A 20361-nucleotide genomic window follows, 5' to 3' on the forward strand; every position below is an offset into this window, starting at 1 on the left:
AATGTAATAAATTGGTGATAACGTGCTTAAATTTAAAACGAGCATGTTGCCTCGTTTGTGTCTTTTGAGGCAAAATCAACGTTTAGTGGCTTGCTCCACTCAGTAAACCCTCTCACGTGAATGACAGGAGTGACGTCATAGCATGCCGCTGCACAAATTTGAGGACGAGTTCGGATAGCTTGTGCAAAAAGTGACAATTCCAACAGTTCGTTTGACTATATTCAGAAGACGTTGGCGTCTGGATAGTGACGATTATTCGTTTTGAAAAACACTTTTCTGATTGATTATTCAACTTGCGCAAGACGACCTGCAGTACACACGCAAGCCGATAGAGTGTGCTGTTTGCCCATCTAGTCAGAGCTAGTCGAGGAGCGTCAAGTGCTGCTTAGCTCACTTGGCTGAATCTTTGCCTTTCGTACGAACATGGTTTTGGTTTTGGTCTTAGGACAATGGCTGTCAGCCAGCGTCACGGCATTGTCTTTGTGCGACTTGTTAGCCGCCGCTGAGCACAGCGGCTAACGGAGCTGCGAGCCGGACGGGCGAGTGACGAGCCTGCGACTGTGCGAGACGCCGCCGCCGCAGCCGCCACCGCCGCCTCCGCCGGATGAGCAGCCGAGGAACTAACTCAGGAGGCGTCGACGAAAGGTGACCAACAACAACGTTGCTCTCTTTTCTGTCTTGAGTGGCTCGTCTTCCGGCTTAAGCGAACGCCCTTAGCCGGAAGCAAACGACGGCTCTTTTTGTTGTTAGCCGCTGAGCCGATGAAGCTAATTGTGGCCACTTCCGGCCGGGCCCGGTTCGGATTGGCTGAGTCACAGCAGCAGCAGCAGCAGCAGCCCACAACAAACATCTCCGAGCAGCTCCATTCTCTTGCAAATCGAAGAAAACACCTGGATAGAAAAAGAGCACCAAATGTGGGACTACCGCTATTTGGGCTTGACAGCTTTGTCATTCATTAGTTGTTGATTTTATTTTCTCCCACGCTTCATAGATATGCAATCTAGGTGACTAAATACTTCAAAGTCAAAAAGGTTCTAAGGTTGATTTTTAGACTTTATGTTTGTCATCAAATGTTTCCATGACTCAGGCCCAGTAAGCCATTTTTCAAAACAAACAAAGATTGAGACCTCTGGAAGTCCATTGACTTGGAACAGTCCAATCACCAAATTGAGCTCAGAATATATCATCTGCGCTTTGAATTTAGCGCCCGCTGTATTTCCGAAGCAGTGCCACTTCCACATTCATGCAATGCCACTTTCCATGCCCTTACATTATGTTTCAAGACAATCCCAAATGGCACAAAAAGCTTTGCTATTTCAAATATAAAAAGAATCATTCCGACGGTAAATTTCAAGGCCTCGACGGTGAGGTCATCAAGCGCTCACGTGATGTTGACTGATGTCACGGCTTGCGCGAGCGCATCCCGTCACGAGGGGTCGGGACGCATTCCTGCCGGGGGGGGTCACAAGGGCCCGCGCTGGCGTCACGTGCTCTCACTCCTCACTTTGGTCCTAACTGAGGAGCAGTAAGCAGTTGCCGCGCCGACCTAGCGAGCGTGCGTGCTAGCGACACCATGAAGCTGACGGCTGAGGAGGTGGGTGCAGTGCAGGGCAGGGCAGGGCAGGGCAGGGCAGAGCAGGGCAGAGCAGGGCAGGCCAGGTCGTCTGCTTGGCTGTCAACTCTCACTTTGGCCGACTTCCCATTTGCCGCTTCCTCTTTCTTTACGTTGCCGAGACTCGTCGCTTTCCCTCGTGTGCGGCAAGTTTGCGGCTTTTCTAGCGGCTTTATGAAATGAGCCTCAAGTGAACTTTTGTATTTATGCTCGTTACGACGTCGCTACACTAAATGTTAGCAAGCGGGTGCGATGGCTCCCTCGTGCTGCCAACGTGACGCGTGCGCCCGTTTGGTCCCTCAGGTGGCGCAATTGCAGCACCCCATGGCGCTGTACGACGAGAACATCGGCAAGAACGCCTTCTTCGTGGCGCTGGAGAAGCTCCGGCCGGACCTGTGCGAGCGCGTGGCCCGGCTGCACGGCATCGTAAGAACTTAACCCCATGGACTTTTCTCGTGCCGGCTAGCCACGTCCGTTAGTAAGCGTTTGTAACAGTAAAGCAAACCGCTTGCGCAGGTTCTGGTCCCGTGCTGCGGAAGTCTGGAGGGCAGCGTGGTGTCGGAACTTCACTTTGACAGCTACGTGCTGCACCCCGTGGAAGACGGATACCAGACGGCAGACGGAAAGGTGGCTCTCTCTCTATCACGGACAAAAGAAAAGAAATCCCGTCTTCATCCTCAGCATCTTTCCTCGCAGGAGGTCCGCATCCAGGACAGGCGGGTCCTGTTGGGATCCGACCTGGCGCCCCCGGTCTCGCTCCCCATCCTGTTTGAGGAAACCTTCTACAACGCCAAGGAGGAGAGCTACAGCGTCCTGTGCATCTCCGGGCCCGTGGAGGCGGCGGAGGAGGCGGAATCGGGCCCGCCGGCGAGGGCGCCGAGCGCGACTTACCACCTCAGGAGCCTAGAAGACGTCAAGGTGTTCCTGGGCCGCCACGGCCACAAGCTGGACAAACTCATCGCAAACTTCTCTCTGGCCTTCAAGCAGCACGAGCGCAAGGGACTCCGGCACCACATAGTAGGACGCGCTCGCGACCAGGCTTGCGCTTTTGGGCCGCAGGGATGCGTCACCTCGCTCCTTTGTGTGTCGCCAGGACTCCACCCACGGCTTGTACACACGCTGCCTTCAGTGTGTGCTGCGGGACGCTCGGCCGGTGAGGATGAAGAAAAAAAAAAAAAGAAAGCCAACTCGTGGCGCCGGTCGTCATCTCCGTCGCTACGGCAACCGCAAAGCAGTTACGCTCTGCTTTTGATCAAAATCATGTGAAGCTCCGTCATCATCTAATGGCTTTTTGTCACCGAGCCCGAAGATCACGCGGTTGCCGAGGTTCCCGTGATGTTTTACGCAATGCCCGCCAATTAGAGTTGTCGTCGAGCCGTCGCAACCCGATGACGCTTGAGCGCAAGTTGTCGAAAATATCGCCGCCGCGCAATTGGAGGGCAAATGCGTAACGAGGCAGCCCACCACAGAAAACGTTGACAAAGCTCCCGCCGCTGGCCGTGTTCCGACGAGCTGTCAATCACGAGGCTTTCGTGCTGTGTTCAGAAGGTGTCGGCCAAGCAGGAGCTGCAAACCAGTCTGGTGAAACAAGCCGTGGAGGTAAGGACGGCAAAAGGCGCATGCGCCGCCGCCACCGCCGGCCCGACTGACACGCCGGCGCTCCGCTTTGCTCAGGTGTACGTGCATCACGCCATCCACTCGCTGATCTTCAACCTGGTGTCGACGCTGGAAGCCGGCCAGGTGGGCGGAGCCCGGCGCCGCCGAGACGGCCGCCCGACTGACGCCTTGTCCTTGCTTGCAGGACGCCGCCTTCAACAAGACCACCAGAAGTCTTCAAGAGCTTCAGCACAAAGACGTCGGCGTCAAAGCGCACTTCAGGTAAAAGGATTTGTTCGATGCTACGTGCTAACCGATGCTAACAGGCGCTGACTCATCTTCTTCTGCGCCGTCAGCATCAATTTGTCTCGCGCCAAACGGGAGCTGGGTCAACTCAACCAGCAGACGTCGCCGCTCCTCAAGCTGCTTTGCTTGCGCAAGGTGGCCTTGACCGCCACCCGCACGGCGTCCTCGGCAGGTAGCCACGCCACGGCACGCCACGCCAACCTCGAGCTGACTTTCCACTCATAGCGTGTGCGTGTTTTGCAGCCAGCGTGGAAGCCGTGTGCGCCGACGACCTGCTGTCCATCATCCTCTATCTGCTGGTCAAGATGGAAATCCCCAATTGGTGAGACCCGACACGCACGCACACGCGCACACATGTGCAGGCAGGCCACCGACTTGTGTGTGTGTGTGTGTGTGTTTGCAGGATGGCCAACCTCAGCTACATGAGGAACTTCTGCTTCTGTCAGTCCAGCAAAGACGAGCTGAGCTACTGTCTGAGCACCTTCGAGGCGGCCGTCCAGTACATCAGCCTGGGGAGGCTGCATCACACGCTCTCGGTGCGTAGCCCACCCGCCCACCTGTAGCCTGTAGCCCGCCGACGCCGACAAATGCGAGCGTGTCGTGTGCCCAGGATGGCCAAGGCCGTGCCAACAACAAGGTGCAAATGAAGGTGGATCTGCCGAGCACGCCCATCGGCCGTTTGTTGGAGGTCAGCCGGCGCCGGGCGGGACCTTTGACCTCCCCTTGCTCACGCTCGTCACTCACCTGCGTTTTGCGTGCGCAGCACGTGGCCGAGGGGAACGAGGCGGAGGTGGAGCGTCTGCTGAGCGAAGGCGAGAGCGAAGAGGACGTGCGGCCGTGTCACCCTTTGTGCTCCTGCGACCTCTGCGACCTCCAACTGTCCGGGTCAGACTTTGTTTCTGGCTGAATGATAAATGAAGGCGCAGAAAAGATGCTGCACACTGCCTCCCCCCCCCCCCCCCCCGCGGTTTTCAGTGGTACTGCAATCGATGACAGCGCGTGGCTTTTGCAGGAAGCTGAACGACCCGTCCGTCGTCACGGCGTCCTCCAGAGACGAGCGAGGCTACACGCCGCTGCACGTGGCCGCCGTCTGCGGTCAGCAGGCGGGAACGCGCGCGCGGCTTTCTGGCCCGTGGGCATTAGCGACGTGGCTGCCCTTGCTTGTGTGTAGGTCAGGCGCAACTGATTGACCTTCTGGTATCCAAAGGAGCGCCGGTCAACGCCACCGATTACCACACGCTCACACCGCTGCACTTGGCGTGTCAAAAGGGATACCAAGGAGTGGCGGTAACGAGCCATGGTTTGCACACCCCCCTCCACTTTGACGCCCACTGAAAATGCCTCTTTGCTTGCTTGTGTGTGTGTGCAGCTGCTGCTGTTGCATTACAAGGCGGACGCGGACGCTCAGGACAACAACGGCAACACGCCGCTGCACCTGGCCTGCATGTACGGACACGAGGACGTGAGTTGGCCAAAATCCAAAACCCCGAGCGGTCTCGCCGCAATATCACCGTGTGCTTTTTTTGTCAGTGCGTGAAGGCGCTGGTCTACTACGACTTCCAGAGGTGCAGCCTGGACCTGGCCAACGACAAAGGCGACACGGCGCTGCACGTGGCGTCTCGCTGGGGCTACGAGGACATTGTCCACGTGCTGCTGGAGAACGGCGCCAGCGTGCAGGCGCTCAACAACAAAGCGCACACGCCCGCCCACTGCGCCCTCAACTCCAAGGTGCGAGCGGGGCGGGACCAAGCTGGGCGGATCGCCGTCTGACGTGCTTTTTTTTTTGCCGCGCAGGTGCTGGCGTTGCTGCGGAAGGACGAGGGGCAGCGTTGCGGGAACGGCGGCGCTCATGTGAGGACGCCGCCGCCGCCGCAGCGGCCGCCTGGCTTTTTTTTAACCACGTCCTCTCGCCGTCTTTGCCCCTCCCTCAGCCTCCCGTGCGAGTTCCCGCTGCCAGCTCGGAGCGTAGCGGCCGGCGCTCGTCCACCTCAAGCGGCGGGTCGTCCTCGCCGGGCCGCGAGCTCCCGCCCGAGAGAGCGTCGATGCGACACGGCCAGGTAACGCCGAGCGAGCGAGCGAGCGCCTTTCCTTTCCTTTCCTTTCCTTTGGCTGCTGAGCGTCTGTGCTTGACAGGTGGAGAAGCTGCTGCGGGCCGTGGCGGACGGAGACGTGCAAATGGTTGGGCCACATTGTCTCTCTGTTTTTGCTTTCTTTTTTTCTGAGATTGCGTGTTTCAGGTGCGCTACCTGTTGGAGTGGACGGACGAGGAAGAGGCGGCCGCGTCGGCCGAGGCGTCGCTGTGTCATCCTCTGTGTCAATGTGCCACGTGCGCGCCGGCTCTCAAGGTGGCCGGCCGGCTCGCTCGCTGGCTGGGGCGTAGCTTCGGCTCAAATTGAAGCGTTTTTGTCAAATTCCAAATGTTGACGTGCGTTGTCGTTATCAGGCGCGTGCGGTCCCGTGCGGCGCCTTGTGCGTGCGTAGCGCCAACGCAGACGGCGTGACGCCGCTCCACGTAGCCTGCATGTACGGGCACGCCGAGCTGACGGCGCTTCTGGTCCGCCACGGCGCCGACGTCGAGGCGCGCACCGAGCGCAAGGCCACGCCTCTTCACCTGGCCAGCCAGAACAACCACCTGCAGGTGGGCGGCGCCGAGGGCCGGCCGAGGGCCGGCCGCGGCCCTTGTGACGTGCGTGCGTGCCTGTCCAGGTGGTGAAGTTCCTGCTGGAGTGCAACGCCAAGCTCAACAAGAAGGACCAGTACGGCAACACGGCTTTGATACGCGCCTGTCTCCACGGCAACCTGGACACCGCCGCCACACTCATACAGGTGAGTGCAGACGTGCACAGGTAGAGAGGCGCGCACACGGACGGCGCTCCTTTTTGTTTAGAGCGAGGCGCTGGTCAACGTGCGCAACCGGCAGGGCAACACGGCGCTGCACTGCGCCGTGCGGGCCGGCCACCGGGCCCTGGTGGACGTCTTGCTGAAGGCCGGAGCCTCCCCGCAGCTGCGCAACAAGAAACACAGGACGCCTCTGGACGCCGCGTATCAGCGAGGCGGAAAGGTGATTCGCCGTGCCCCGCCGTACCCCGCCGTGCCCCGCCGTGCCTCGCCGTGGCCCGCCGCCTGACCGTCTGTCTTTTGGCTGTGCTTCAGAACGCCGAGATCGTGCGATCGCTGCAGAAAGCGTCGGGACTCCCCCCGGATGACGAGCCCATCAGACTTCTCTCCGTGCCCAAAGGCACTCTGGGTAAGTGTGACCTCTGGCTCGGCTAAGTAAGTTCAGTCGAGCCGGTGATGTTTTCCCTCCTTTTTTTTTTTTGCAGCTCACTCCTTCGTTCAGTGTCTGAGACTCAACGATCCGGCCCGCCAAAGGTCGGCCGCCGGCAGGTTGTCCTCGTCCTCGTGGTGGCCTTCCTCATCCGTTTTGACCTTCTTTTGTGCGCAGGATTCGACAGATGAAGAAAACGTCCGGCAGTCCAACGCCCGAGCAGGTCCGCTTTGTCTTCCTGTCAATTTGGCACGCAAGCTCAAACTATGACTCTTGTCACTTTCCTGCCAACATGTGCAAGAGTTGGCTAGCTAAATGCCAACATAGACGGACGGGCTCACGGAAATGAGTTTTGATCTTGTTGTGATGACAACGCACGGAAGCAGATGTGTTTGCGCGCATGTGTGTAGGCGAGTCCCCATGCGAGGAGGCCGCGGCTGCGCCGCGGCGGCACGGCGGACGCCACAGCCTCGTCGGCGAGCCCCGACGGGACCCCTCGCTCGAGAGGGCGGGGCCTGACCCGCTGGCACACGCTGGACTCGGGAGAGGAAGCCCCAGAGCCGCCGATGGACGCCCGCGTTTGGACCAGACGTCGCCACGACGAGGCGATGCGCGAAAGCCCCGCGGCGGCGGCGGCCCTCGCCTTTGTGATGACATCGGCGGCGGCGGCGGCAGACGGAGAGGCGCTGCGCCACTCCGTGACGGAACGGTCGTCAGACCACGGTGACGTCGCTTCCCGTTTACCCGCGAGCCCGCCGCGACACGCCGACGCCGGGGACACGGCCATTTCTGGCGACCCGTCTGACAATTCACGTGACATGTGGCCCACTCAGGATATGGCCAATTCAAGTGCGATGGGCCACATCCCAGCCACGGCCATTTGCAGTGCCGTGGCTGACAGCAAAGACGGCGGGAGGCTGCCTGGCGACACGCCGCTTCTTCCCTGTGACAAAAACAAGTCCGCCGAAACATCCCACAGCCCGAAAGCGGCCCTCTCCCCTATGGACGACACACCCGCTCGGGGTGAGCCCAGGGTGGGCTGACGCCGCCAACTCCGGCCGAGGACTCTCTGCTCCCGTTGCACTCGGAAAGCCGAGCGTGCACACTTGAACCGGCGGTGGCGGTGGTGAAAAAAGACGTCCACAAACAGGAAATTGCGTCGTCCATCATCTTCTCGACACCAGAGGGGAGGGGGCGCGGCGATGAAAGCCAAGAGGTCAAAAAGGGATCGTGCTCCTTCAGCCAATTGTGCCGCAAATGAAAGCGGTGGTAAATGATCAAAATGCAATTTTTTTGCATTGAAGAACTAACTTGTCTGCACTTCAACTAGTCTTTGATTAACTTTGTACATCATGCTTGGACTGAAATTAAAACTCATCTCGCATGCCACGTGTTTGACTTTTTCATGAGGTCAGCCTAACCTTTGCATCTTTTCAACCTGTGAAGCTTCTTCTCACCTTCTGTCATAGGACTACAATTCCATTGTCATCTGAAGCGAGGAATCGAAATCATCGGATGACCTTTTTGTGTGGATGAAAAGCTCTCAGACAAAAGTCGGGCTTTCAAAGTATTTTTACTCACTCGCGAGTAGACGACAGCGTGGCTCTTATCGCGCCGCAACAACGGCTGTCGGGCCCGGTCGGCCTTCCCAGCCGGTTAATGATTTGTGACGCGGTGGCCAAGTGGGCGCTCGCTCGGGGGACATCAGTGGGACATGATGCGGCACGCGCTCGGCTGGTTCCTGGTGGCCTTGTTTTGGGGCTCGGGGGCCCGGGGGGGACCCCTGAGCGGCCTCCGACCCAACATGGCGGACCAGGAGCTGTTCTGGGGCGCCGACCAGTACGACTTCTCGGTGGTTCTGCCCGGCGCCGGGATGGACTGCTTCTGGCACTTTGCTCACCACGGGGAGAAGTTCTACCTCAACTTCATGGTGAGATTGCTGGAGCGCCGCTTTTGGTCTCCCTGCCTGGTACGACACCTGTTTTTCTTTGTGCGCCGGTGCGTTCAGGTGCAGTGGGTGACGGGCGTGGGCCACGACCGCCACCTCTCCGTTACCGTCAACGCTCCCGGCGGCCTCTTGCTTTCCAAAGTGGATGAGGCCAATGGGCAAATTGACTTGGACGCCAGCGAGACCGGTGCGCGCAACAAAGACACACAGCGGCTCTTAAAACGTCATTTTAATTGGGATGAGGATCCGTTTTCCACGCCACACAATAATCACTCAAAACTTGCAGAACGCACACTGCCCCGAAGGGGGCGCCAAAGTACTCTTGAAAAAGCCTGCATCCTTTTCGCTTGTGTGCTCGTGTATGTTGTTTTCATGTTTGTTTGTGTTGTTTGACATGAGCGTGTGTGTGTGTGTGTTTCAGGTTTCTACCAGATGTGTTTGAGCAACTTCCACAACCGCTTCGGCAGCATGCAGGTGTCCCTCAGCTTTGGCGTTTACTACGATCACGCGCCCCCAAAACAACAACAACTCAACGCCAAGAAGCTGAATGACACGCTGAGCATCATCGAGGTTTGCCGCCCTAAACGACCTACTTGACGTGGCTTGAAGGGAAACAGGTGGCTGCTGCTGCTGCTGCTGCTGCTGACTTGTTAGATAGATCGATGGATCGATGGATCGATAGCTGCTTTGCTTTCAGGCGTCGGCCCGGCGCGTGGAGAACGCCGCCTTCCACATGTTCCGCTACTACAACGCGGGACGCATGCGCCGAGGCGCCGACGACTTCCTGCTGGCGTCCAAGCAGCGGCGCGTGGGCCACTGCTCGGCCGCCCTGGCCCTTGTCATCGTGCTGGCCGGATATCTGCAGCTGCGCTTCCTCAAGAGCCTCTTCGCGGAGCGCCGCCACGACCACGGCCACGGCGACGGCCACGGCGACGGCGAGCCGCGCGCATGCTGAGGGCCGCGCTTGCTTGCCAACAAGAGCCTTCGTCATTCGGCCTTGTAATAAGCATGACTTCCACTAGGTGGCAGAAGGCGCAATGAATTTGCGATTCCAGTTACACCAACTAGTACTTGGAAAAAGTGCTTTACAGCACATTCGTTTTTGTTTTGCTTTGTATTATAATCCAAATAAATGGTTCTGATAAGTGATGACCGCTTCTGTTGACGTATCATGATGTGAAAAAAAATTGGCACCCGTTCCACGTGCAATTTCCACGTGGATTTCATGCGAGATAGGAACGCTGTCGGACAGGTCGACGCTGGCAACAAACGTCAGCACGACGAGCGCTGCGCTTGCATTTAGACGCCAGGAGCCACTGCGTCGGAAGGGACAACAAATCAGGTGAATTTTCGCTTATTTGCCCAATTGTGCCTCCTGAAAGATTCATCAATCTGACAACGAACGCAACGAGGGGATAGGTGGGGAAGGTTTTTCATCACGGCTGAGCATTTGTTTTGTGGCACAGTCATGTGTCCATTTTGGGAAACGTAAGCCAAGTTGAATGTTTCGATCAACGCTTTTGGTTCATATAGCGAATGCCGAGATATCACAAACGATACCGTGACGTACGAGTCACCGCTTCTTCCAGTTACAAGACTTTGCTAAGGCCATCAAACAATGTCATTGAATGTGAAATCTGTATTGAAAAGAAATGGTGACATTTGACTTTGACGTTCCAGGAAACAAGTCAAGAATTAAACAGACAGAGTCACCAATCGACATGACGGACGTAAGTGCAAGTACACAACATGGCTGGCTTTCATTTGCGTGCCTCTTCATTTCACTTCAGAGTTGCAAGTCCTATCCATCGCGTGCTTTCCCATCAAGCTCCTCTGTCTACTTTCACAGTATTTCATGTGCGATTGTGTTTGTCAGTTGTTGTTGGGAAGCGCCGAACACATCTTGGGTTTGTGCTACGAGGTGTACAAAATGGTGCAGACGGCCAAGTCCAACAAGGCCCTGTGCCAGCAAGTGGCCGACCGCGTGCGCACCTTGGAGAAGATGGTGCTGAGCATCAAGCAGCGGCCCGACAGCGTCTCGCCCGATGTCAGAAGCGCCATGATCGACCTGGCCCGCAGCCTGGAGGACGCCACCGAGCTCATGGGCAAAGTTTCCAAAGCCAACGCCGTGGTCAAGGTGTTAAACTCCAGCAGCAACGAGTCCAAGTTCCAGGAAGTCAGTCACAAACTGAACCAAGACGTGCAGGTGCTGTCCATGGCTCTGCAGCTCAGCCACGGCGACACCCTCAGGGAGGGCCTGAGGACCATCGTGGCGGAACACAGGGCGACCAAGGCCCAAAGCCTCGCGCCCCTCCGTCGCAAGCCCGTCCTGCGGGTGAGCCAAGCCAAGGAGGGTCCGGGCGGCGACAAGGGTTCGGGGGGCGACGACGGTCCGGGCGCCTCGGATGACGGCGGCGCGGCCCAAGATTCTACCACACTTGTCGCCAAGATACTATTGTCCTCCGTAAACAAGGCCAAGCGCGAGGAGCCCGGTCCACCTCTGGCCAAATTGTCAGAGAGCAAGGCACCCGTACCCGCGTCACCTAATAGCATGACACTCGCTAGCGCCTCACCCGAGACCAAGGTACCTGCCCCAAAGTCACAGGGTTCCACGTCATACAGCTCCGGGCCCCCCATGCCCACGGTGTCCCCCATGCCCATGGTGTCCCCCATGCCCATGGTGTCCCCCATGCCCACGGTGTCCCCCGGGCCCATGGTGTCCGCCATGCCCATGATGTCCCCCATGCCCACGATGTCGCCCGTCCAGATGGTGTCCCCCATGCCCACGATGTCGCCCGTCCAGATGGTGTCCCCCATGCCCACGATGTCGCCCGTCCAGACGGTGTCCCCCGTCTCCAGCTTCCCCTACTATGCGGCCGCACCTTCTGTGATGAGCTTCAGTCCCATGGCGATGATGCCATCATTCCAGCAGCACCCCAACAACACGGTGAGCACCTTCATAAGCTACAAGGGCACCCCCCCTCGAGACGCCATCAAGCTGGCACAAGCTTTTGCCTCGGGGCTGCCGGGCTCCCGGCCACAAAGTCATATGAGCGGCAACGTTTTGCGCAACATTTCCCATCGGTGAGCGTGGGTGGACTGGCGCTTCTCAAAACTTTGGCAGAGGAGAAATGCTGCAAAGTTGAGCGAGCACACTTGCGTACTCCATGTGCAATAAATCGTTCTGAAGCAATAAAAGCAAATCTATTCAACACATTGTTGCTGTTTTCCATGGATATTGTTTTGTTTCTTTGAAATCCTAGAAGTCAAAAAGCAACTTGGTTTCACTTTCCATGCGAGATAGGAACGCTGTCGGACAGGTCGACGCTGTCAACACACACCCGCGCCACGAGCGCTGGCTTGCATTTGGACGCCAGCAGCCACTGCGACGGACGGGGCGACAAATCAGGTGACTTTCGCTCCTTTAGCGAGCCTTGTTGAATTTCTTTTCAATTGATCCCGCTAATATTTATTTCGGCAAGATGAATTCGGGACTCGGGCAAGATTTTTCATCAAGGCTGAGCGCTTGTTTTGTGGCAATGGAACACAATCTTGCAAAAGTGTCCATTTTGGGAAATATGAGCCAAATTGAATATTTCGATCAACGCTTTGGCTCATATAGCCAATGCAAAGATAGCACAAACGATACGAGTCACCGCTTCTTCCAGTTACGAGACTTTACCAAGGCCATTAAACAATGTCATTGAATGTAAGATCCGCATTAAAAAAAAGAAAAAAATGGTGACGTTTGACTTTGACGTTCCAGGAAACAAGTCAAGAATTAAAGAGACAGACTCACCAATTAACATGGAGGTAAGTGCAAGCACACAACATGGCTGATTTTCATTTGCGTGCGTCATCATTTCACTTCAGGGGTGCAAGTCCTATCCATTGTCTACTGTTTGTCCGCAGTTGGTGGAACCTATCTTGAGTTTGTGCGGCGAGCTGAACAAAATGGGGCAGACGGCCAAGTCCAACAAGGCCCTGTGCCGGCAAGTGGCCGACCGCGTGCGCACCTTGGAGATGATGGTGCTGAGCATCAGGCAGCGGCCCGACAACGTCTCGCCCGATGTCAGAAGCGCCCTGATGGAGCTGACCCGCAGTTTGGAGGACGCCACCGAGCTCATGAGGAAACTTTCCAAAGCCAACGTCGTGTCCAAGGTGTTAAACTCCAGCGTCAACGAGTCCAAGTTCCAGGACGTCGGTCAGAAGCTGAGCCAAGACCTGCAGGTGCTGTCCATGGCTCTGCAGATCAGCCACGGCGACACCCTCAGGGAGGGCCTGAGGACCATCATGGCCGAACACAGGGCGATCAAGGCCCAGAGCCTCTCACCACTCTGTGAGGCGGGCGACGAGCGTCCGGGCGGCGACGAGGGTTCGGGCGGCGACGAGGGTCCGGGCGCCTCAGACGGCGGCGCGGCCCAAGATTCTACCGCACTTGTCGCCAAGATCCTATCGTCCTCCGTGAACAGGGTCAAGCCGCTTCTTGGATTGGAGACAGAGGAGCCAGGTACACCTCTGGTCAAATTGTCTGAGAGCAAGGCACCTGTACCCGCGTCACCTACTAGCACTAGCGCCTTACTCGAGGCACAGGGTTCCACGTCATACGGTTCCGATCAGTCACCCATCCACATGCCAGAACCCACTATGGTGTCACCGGTCCCCAGGTCCATGGTGTCCCCCATGCCCATGGTGTCCCCCATGCCCATGATGTCTCCCATGCCCATGATGTCCCCCAGGCCCATGGTGACTCCCAGGCCCATGATGTCCCCCAGGCCCATGATGTCCCCCAGGCCCATGATGTCCCCCAGGCCCATGATGTCCCCCAGGCCCATGGTGTCCCCCAGGCCCACGATGTCCCCCATGGCCATGATGTCCCCCAACCCCATGATGTCCCCCATGGCCATGATGTCCCCCAGGCCCATGGTGTCCCCCATGCCCATGATGTCCCCCATGCCCATGATGTCACCTGTCCAGATGGTGTCCCCCATGGTGTCCCCCATGCCCATGATGTCACCCGCCCATATGGTGTCCCCCATGGTGTCCCCCATCTCCTATGCGCCCTTCAATCATCTGGCGATGGCGTACCAGCAGCAATCCAACGAGATGATGAACACCATCAGGAACAAAAACAACAGCTATGAAGACTTCATCAAGCTGGTACGAGCTTTTTCCCCGCTGGGGGAGCCAGACCCCTTGGATGTCAACTCCTGGTTTTAAAGTCATATGAGGGGCAACGATTTGCTTCAATGATACGCCGCGTGGACTGGTGCTTCTCAAACCTTTGAGAAATTGTGCAAAGTGGAGCGCGCACGCATCCGTACGTATGTACTCCATGGGCAACACTTCTTATGCAATAAAACCAAATACAATCAAGGCATTGTTGCTGCTTTCCATCACTACTTTTTCTCCTTGCCGTTCATTGCTTTGTGCATTTTGGGTGGCGACCCGAAGAAGGAGATCCGGGCCTCAGAGTTGCTCCTCGCCTCTGCCCAATCAAGGCGTCAACACCAACAAACAACGTTGTCTAAGCATAACGTGTCTTAGTCAGACAGGTTCCTCCAGCTGGCTTTGTGCTCCTTGTTGGCCACGCAAGAACTAAGGTAACTTCTTTTTAACTTGAATAGTCAACCAAAATAATGCTTTTAATTGAGCTGCGAGTTTGTTGTGGTTCGAACCATTGGGGGGGGGGGCTTCTGCTGTTAAATCTCGGCCCCCCGTGGGCTTTGTTGGCATGCTAGCTTCAGTGAAGACGACGGGCCACTCGAAATGGGGTCAGTTTTGTGTTTTTGCTGGCCTCTTTTGCTCCCGTTTTGCTCGTTTGTCCTCTTTGGGCCTTGCCAAGCGGCATCTGGCTCCCCAACCCAACCCAACCCAACGCACGCCCCCAGCAGTTTGTTTGTTTGTTAAATTGTGCGACTTTGAATGGATACACACATTTCCTTGTGCTGTTTTGTTCTCAATTTGCATCGGTGATATTTGACTTGCTCTATATTTCAGGCATGTCTTGGCAAAGCCAAGGATGGGAAGAAGACACTGTAAGTACACAACATATTTGACTTTGCGAGTCAAACTGAGTCTCATTTCTGGTGTCAGGTGTCAAACTTTGAGTGAGTTTCATTGTCTCAGTGTTTCTTTGAGGCGTTTAGTGTGTAAAAGTTCAGTTGCGTGCGTCTTCCCGTATGTGTCAGGAGGTGCTGCTGGGAGATGTCGGGTTCATCTTGGACTTGTGCAAGGAGCTGTCCAACGTGGTGGCGAGGCCCAGGTCCCACAGGGCCGGCTTCCTGCAGGTCTACGAGCAGGTGAGCGTTTTGGAGGAGATGGTGCTGGCAATCAAGCGGCGGCCCTTGACGGCCACGCCCGAAATCCGGATGGCCCTCGAGGACGTGGGCCGTTGTCTGTCCAACGCCAGGGACTTCACAAGCAAAGTTTCCACAGCCAATTCTGTGCTGGGCTTCCTCAAGACCGGCTCGGACGGGTCCAAGCTCCAGGAAATCAGCTGGAAGCTGAGCGAGGCTGCGCGGGAGCTGTCGGCGGCGCTGGAGAGCAGCGACCTCCAGTCCTCCGGGTCTGTCGGACGGGTTGCGTTCACCTCGGCCACGTCGTCGCGTCGCTCCGTCCCCGTGTTCCACCGCGCCGTGATGGTTCTGGAGCGGCCTCCCGCCAGCGTGGTGAGCTCCAGCGTCATCAGCTCCAACCGTCCCCCCACTCGCGCTGCCCTCAACCTAGCACGACGTTACGCCTCAATGCCCACGCCGTTCTTGATGAGTGGTTCCTTAGCACCACTTTCGTGTACCTTTGTCCCACCCAATTTGTAATGTGCTGGTATTTTTTTTTTCTCTTCTACCTGTGGAAGTCCAGGGCCAATGCACCTCTTGCTGTATCAAAGTCAATTTCTTCACATGTTAAGACACACAAAGAGATGGAAATGACGTTTCCCACCGTCCCACGTCTCCCAAGTCTGTTTAGGCTCACCAGCTGCAAATCTTCTCACCTCCGCCCGTCTCTTTGCCTCGAGCAAAGTCTTTGTGATGATGCAATTAAGTCATTAAGAGACAAAAGGTGATCACGTGTTTTTGTGTTGGGGCGGGCGGGCGAGTCTGATTGTACACGTTTGGAATTTGGCATTGCCATGCTGGGTGTTTTCTTTGACATGCCTGACAATTCATTTGGTGACTCACTTTGGTGTCACTCTTTACTGTTTTGATGTTGTTCATTTTCTCCGTTCTCTGCTGTTGCCAAAATAGGATCCGAGTGTGGGGCCAACATTGCATGCTGGTGTGTCTTTGAGGTTGAGCAAGGAAAACAAAGATGTGGTTCTTTATTTGTGTTTGTGAGTGAGGTTTCATCCTTCAAACGTGTCTTTCATTTGAAAGGTGTCTTGGATAAAAGGTCTGAAGCACTTGACTGATGGTATTGTCTGTGTTGTGTCTTTGATTTCGAAGAGTGTAACCCTGGGGAATCCCAAGAAACAAAAGTGGCGCTTTTTGTGACATTTGATCACGCAAGGTCATATATTGCTTATGATTGGGAAACGTGTACAATACTGGCTCCTTTGTATTTTCATTCTTTTCCACCAACACGGTGAGTTTGGACTGAAAATCCTGGCTTTAGCTCGCCAAGCGACTCATCCGAAGCGACTCATCTCACTTCGTAGCCGCACAAGCGATCTTTTTTTGATGACGTAAGCGGAAATGCGCGGCAAAGGAGCCCGGGAGAATCTTGCAAACGTTTGAGTGTGGCCACGTTTTAAGCTTTCGATTTGGACTCTGGTGCGCTCCAGAGTCTGCTCCGACCACCAGCAACTCCCGCGGGCGGGCGGGCCCTGAGCTGAACGGCCCCGGCGAACGTCGACTTCTTGCACCGGTAAGAAGTAGGAGCGGTTTAGCAGCTGGTGGCTAGCGGCTAGCAGTGAGCTGTGTACTTGATAACTACGAGTTTGGAAGTTCAGCGGCTTGTCATGTAACTTGCAGCGGGGAGACATTGAAAACATGCATGACATAGGACCCCGAGGACCAGGATGGAAGAGTCCACTGCTAATCTAAACGCTTGCTTGCTTGTTTGTTTGTTTTGAATCCAATCGCAGCCACATTCCAATTCGAGTAGCGAATCTGCACTGGCTGGGCGTGTGAGACTGGATTCAACTGGGAAGAAGGGTCCAGATCATAGCGAAACAACGGCCCAATCTAGCTAGCTGTTTTCATAAAACAAGCATTTCGGATTTGGTTTTCACTTCAAATGATCCAAATGTCCGTGATCTGCCTCCTTGACGATCAATAGGTTTTGGACTTGAATTATAAATTGGAGCAAATGTGTTGCTGACATGATCAGTGTCCTCATCAGATAGAAGCAATGGAGTTGGACCCCCTCCAGCGCGGCGCCACCGCCGCTCCCTCCATCATGTCCGACTCTGGCAGCAGCACGGAAGTGGACGAGGAAGACGACGCCGGTGGCGAAGGGGAGCCCCGAGTGGCGGTCCCGCTCACACTTCCAGCCACCTGGGCCTTCAGTCAGAGGAGGGCGGGCCAAGGGAGCGCCGCTACACAGTCGTCGCCCGTGCGGAGGCGGCTTCGGTGAGTCTGTCTTCCGGCGGTCGGTCCTCGTGCATTTCTCAGACCCCAAGTGGTTGATTATGAGCGGCCGCGTCCATCTAGGCACGCCGTCCGGGTGCACTACTCCAGCCAGACGGCCACGCCCCCTCGAGGCTTCCCCAACTTTGTGCTGCGAGCACCCGCCGCCGCCGCCGCCGCCCGGGCGTCCAGCAGCACAGAGGCGAGCGAGTCTGACGAAGAAGAGCCCGGCGGGGCGGCCCCGGCCCCTGCAGCTCACCCGCGTCTCGACGGCCCCGGTGACGACGCGTCCGTTGCCGGTAGGTGCCGCTTTCGGATCCGAACACGGGCGTGTCTTCCCTTAAGTCTTCTTCTCGCCTTTCAGCCGCAGACGGCCAGAGAGAAGGAGGAGACGACGGCGCTCCCGCGGCGCAGGTAGCGTACCGAGCTTCGGCTAGCCGATGAATCGACGGGAGCCCCGGTTGAAAGTTGTTTTCCTGTCGTAAACGTCGCCGTCTGCTTACAGCCGACCCCCGCCGTGCCAACGTTCCAAAGCGAGGAGGGCGACGGCAACACGTGCAGCATCTGCTTCGAGGCCTGGACGGCGGTGGGCGACCACCGCGTGGCCGCCCTGCGCTGCGGACATCTCTTTGGCTTCACCTGCATCCAGAAGTGGTTGGCCTCGCAGCGCGCCGCCGCCAAATGTCCGCAGGTAGGTCCCATCTTGTGTGTGTGTGGGGGGGGGGCCTCACACATTTTCACTCAGGGCCTCACTCGCTCTTGCGTGTCTCATCAGTGCAACAAGAAGGCCAAGCGCTCGGATATCGTGATGCTCTACACACCCAAGTTGAAAGCCGTGGACAACAGCCAGCACGAGAGCCTCAAGAGGTCCAACGCCCGCCAGTCAGCCCCACTTTGCGCACTCACCCCAACCCACCTCCCTCCCTCCCTCCCTCCCTTTTTTGCGTACAGGGCTCTTGAGGAGGAGCAGTCTCTCCGGAGGAAGGCCGAGTTAGAATCGGCCCAGTGCAAACTCAAGCTTCAGATGATCACCACCAAGTTCGGTCGAACTCAACAGGAGCTGCAGGTATCGACTTCCTGTTTCCAGAGTCAACGGCCGGTCTTCGGCGCACGCCTGATTCTCTTTTTGTCCGGCAGGAGATCCGAGCTCTGATGGCTCAAGGCGGTGGCGCCGCCGCCTCTGCCGCCTCTGCCGCCGTCCCCGCCTCGTCCTCAGCCAGCTCCCACCTAACGGCGTCGTACAATTTCTCCGAGGCCGTGCTGGTGTCCGCCAACGGAGGCTGCCGAGTCCTGGCCCACTGCGAAGCGCTCAACTGCCTGGTGGTCTCGCAGCCCTCGGCGCGCCCCTTGCTCATGCCTGGTGGGCCCTTGCCGCCCGCCGCCTTGATTTCTTCTCCCCCCTCCCCGCCTGTTATTCCTGGTGACGTCTTTGCGTGTGAACGCGGCAGGCTGTGGCGTGAAGAAGGTGAACCTGCACAACTCCAGGCACAGCCAGTACGTTCCCATCCACAGCGCGCACATCCGAGCCTTGAGCTTCGACCGGCAGAACGACGGGATGCTGCTGTCCGCCTCGCTGGACAGCACCCTCAAGATCACCAGGTGATGCGTCACGGTGGCGACGGCATTTCCCGCCGGCGACGCTCACTCTGGCTGTTTGCAGCATGGCGAGCAACGCGGTGGTGCAGACGTACAACGCGGGCAAGCCGGTGTGGAGCTGCTGCTGGTGCTCGGACAAGCCCAACTATGTCTACGCGGGCCTCATCAACGGCTCGGTTCTGCTCTACGACATCAGAGACACCAGCGCCCACGTGCAGGAGCTCCAGTCGCTGCGCTCTCGGTGAGGAAGGCGTTTTCTCCGGCTCCCGCTTTGCCCAAACCCAGCCCAACGTTGTCTCCAACTTGTCGTTTGAGGGCCCCGGTGGTGTCGCTGTGCTACGTCCCCCGCGCGGCATCCAGCGCCTTCCCGTGCGGCGGGCTAATCGCGGGCACGCTGGAGGGCGGCGTCTTCTGGGAGCAGCTGGACGAGAACACGTACAAGCCGCACATTCTGCCGCTGGAGGCGGGAGGCTGCACCGGCATCCAGGTGGAGACGGAGAGCCGACATTGCCTGGTCACGTACCGAGCCGGTGAGGCGCTCCTTCGTGTCATCACGCAAAACCAATGAGGATTTGGGGTTCGGACCCAAACTCGGACTAGCAGTGAAGTCAGCCGCGCTTGTCTTGAGCACGCAGGCCGCCTCCACCCGATGGTGCGCTGCGTCCTGATGGCGCTGACCCGGACGCCTCAGCGGGACGCCGGCGAGCCGCCCGACTGTTCCTGCTCGCCCGTGCAGACCTTCGGCGTGGGCTCGTCCTGCAAACTGCTCACCAAGAACGCCGTCTTTGCCGCCCCGCACGGAAACGGAGCGCTGGTGTGCGCCGGAGACGAGGCCACGCACTCCACCATGGTAGGTCCGGCCACACGCTAATTCACGCCGTCTTTCCGAGTCGGCTTTCCGATGGCTTTTTTTTGCGTGCCGCCGTTGAGGTGTGGGAGGCGTCCAGCGGCGCTTTTCTCCAGAAGCTTCCGGCCGACCTGCCCGTGATGGACATCTCGCCGTTCGCCGTCAACGGCGAGCACTTCCTGGGCACGCTGACTGAGAAAATGCTCAAGCTCTACAAGTGGAAGTGAAAAGGCCTCCGGACGGACGCTCGATGGCGACGCCGGGTGGAATTTGTTCATCATGTTGAGCGTTCAGAGGAGGCACGCTTGGAACGTTCTGTCGCAAGGGAGGAAGGCGTCGGCGTCTTTGAGCGCAAGCCTCGGATGTTAGAGCGGCCTCGAACTCGGCGCCGACCGGCCTGTGCGAGAGGCCGCGCTTGGGTCCGCCAAGATTCCCAATAGAGCCAAAATAGGCAACTATTTTCTCACAAGGCTGAAATGCTCCCTTTGTGATCAATGCACACTATGATGTTTGTCTGTTTGTTTGTTTTCTACGCGTTATTCCATTTCTGTTTGCCAAGTGAATAAAAAGCAAATTTTTTAGCATCTGAAGTGTGGGTCCAAGCTGTTTATAAAATGC

At 57.3% G+C, this 20361-nt stretch overlaps 4 protein-coding genes across 6 annotated transcripts; all 4 read left to right on the forward strand.

The window, feature by feature from the left end:
* Nucleotides 1–336: 336 nt before the first annotated feature.
* On the forward strand, nucleotides 337–8209 carry ankrd27 (ankyrin repeat domain 27 (VPS9 domain)). The gene is made up of 28 exons (XM_085913451.1): nucleotides 337–645; nucleotides 1916–2038; nucleotides 2129–2239; nucleotides 2309–2629; nucleotides 2706–2765; nucleotides 3158–3211; nucleotides 3287–3352; nucleotides 3414–3490; nucleotides 3565–3686; nucleotides 3758–3836; nucleotides 3918–4050; nucleotides 4125–4202; nucleotides 4278–4399; nucleotides 4527–4609; nucleotides 4686–4801; nucleotides 4884–4976; nucleotides 5045–5242; nucleotides 5309–5365; nucleotides 5446–5571; nucleotides 5648–5692; nucleotides 5752–5859; nucleotides 5958–6152; nucleotides 6221–6340; nucleotides 6402–6575; nucleotides 6668–6761; nucleotides 6838–6886; nucleotides 6960–7005; nucleotides 7193–8209. Exons 2-28 carry the CDS (start codon nucleotides 1937–1939, stop codon nucleotides 7823–7825), a joined length of 3462 nt encoding a protein of 1153 aa, XP_085769577.1. The 5' UTR covers nucleotides 337–645; nucleotides 1916–1936; the 3' UTR covers nucleotides 7826–8209.
* Nucleotides 8210–9708: 1499 nt separating this feature from the next.
* Nucleotides 9709–14106, forward strand: LOC147055022 (uncharacterized). Of its 3 annotated transcripts, none has more exons than XM_085913460.1 (5): nucleotides 9711–10072; nucleotides 10411–10460; nucleotides 11994–12139; nucleotides 12497–12543; nucleotides 12643–14106. In XM_085913460.1, the coding sequence occupies exons 4-5, from the start codon at nucleotides 12538–12540 to the stop codon at nucleotides 13948–13950; spliced, it is 1314 nt and encodes a 437-aa protein (XP_085769586.1). In that variant the 5' UTR covers nucleotides 9711–10072; nucleotides 10411–10460; nucleotides 11994–12139; nucleotides 12497–12537; the 3' UTR covers nucleotides 13951–14106. The 3 variants fall into 3 exon arrangements, with proteins under 3 accessions (XP_085769588.1, XP_085769586.1, XP_085769587.1); XM_085913461.1 differs by having other exon boundaries at nucleotides 12035–12139; XM_085913462.1 differs by lacking the exons at nucleotides 11994–12139; nucleotides 12497–12543; nucleotides 12643–14106 and adding an exon at nucleotides 10607–11933 and having other exon boundaries at nucleotides 9709–10072.
* A 95-nt stretch (nucleotides 14107–14201) lies between these two features.
* On the forward strand, nucleotides 14202–16117 carry LOC147055023 (uncharacterized). The gene is made up of 3 exons (XM_085913464.1): nucleotides 14202–14333; nucleotides 14731–14768; nucleotides 14922–16117. Exons 2-3 carry the CDS (start codon nucleotides 14733–14735, stop codon nucleotides 15546–15548), a joined length of 663 nt encoding a protein of 220 aa, XP_085769590.1. The 5' UTR covers nucleotides 14202–14333; nucleotides 14731–14732; the 3' UTR covers nucleotides 15549–16117.
* A 133-nt stretch (nucleotides 16118–16250) lies between these two features.
* On the forward strand, nucleotides 16251–20333 carry rfwd3 (ring finger and WD repeat domain 3). The gene is made up of 13 exons (XM_085915485.1): nucleotides 16251–16596; nucleotides 17074–17303; nucleotides 17385–17599; nucleotides 17665–17714; nucleotides 17806–17991; nucleotides 18076–18167; nucleotides 18252–18366; nucleotides 18438–18660; nucleotides 18749–18899; nucleotides 18961–19137; nucleotides 19212–19426; nucleotides 19532–19746; nucleotides 19827–20333. Exons 2-13 carry the CDS (start codon nucleotides 17083–17085, stop codon nucleotides 19968–19970), a joined length of 2004 nt encoding a protein of 667 aa, XP_085771611.1. The 5' UTR covers nucleotides 16251–16596; nucleotides 17074–17082; the 3' UTR covers nucleotides 19971–20333.
* The last annotated feature ends 28 nt before the right edge of the window (nucleotides 20334–20361 follow it).

This window comes from Syngnathus leptorhynchus, chromosome 6 (genome assembly GCF_054491065.1).
Source record: "Syngnathus leptorhynchus isolate UIUO chromosome 6, UIUO_Slep, whole genome shotgun sequence".
Classification (NCBI taxonomy): domain Eukaryota; kingdom Metazoa; phylum Chordata; class Actinopteri; order Syngnathiformes; family Syngnathidae; genus Syngnathus; species Syngnathus leptorhynchus.

Coding starts and splice junctions, on each gene's coding strand:
- ankrd27 (XM_085913451.1), top strand. CDS start 1,937: ATGGCGCTGTACGACGAGAACATCGGCAAGAACGCCTTCTTCGTGGCG. Junction 5,366..5,445: donor GCGGGAACGGCGGCGCTCAT/GTGAGGACGCCG, acceptor CCCCTCCCTCAG/CCTCCCGTGCGAGTTCCCGC. Junction 6,762..6,837: donor CGTGCCCAAAGGCACTCTGG/GTAAGTGTGACC, acceptor TTTTTTTTGCAG/CTCACTCCTTCGTTCAGTGT.
- LOC147055023 (XM_085913464.1), top strand. CDS start 14,733: ATGTCTTGGCAAAGCCAAGGATGGGAAGAAGACACT. Junction 14,769..14,921: donor AAGGATGGGAAGAAGACACT/GTAAGTACACAA, acceptor CGTATGTGTCAG/GAGGTGCTGCTGGGAGATGT.
- rfwd3 (XM_085915485.1), top strand. CDS start 17,083: ATGGAGTTGGACCCCCTCCAGCGCGGCGCCACCGCCGCTCCCTCCATC. Junction 17,304..17,384: donor CCCGTGCGGAGGCGGCTTCG/GTGAGTCTGTCT, acceptor GCGTCCATCTAG/GCACGCCGTCCGGGTGCACT. Junction 18,367..18,437: donor GAACTCAACAGGAGCTGCAG/GTATCGACTTCC, acceptor TTTGTCCGGCAG/GAGATCCGAGCTCTGATGGC.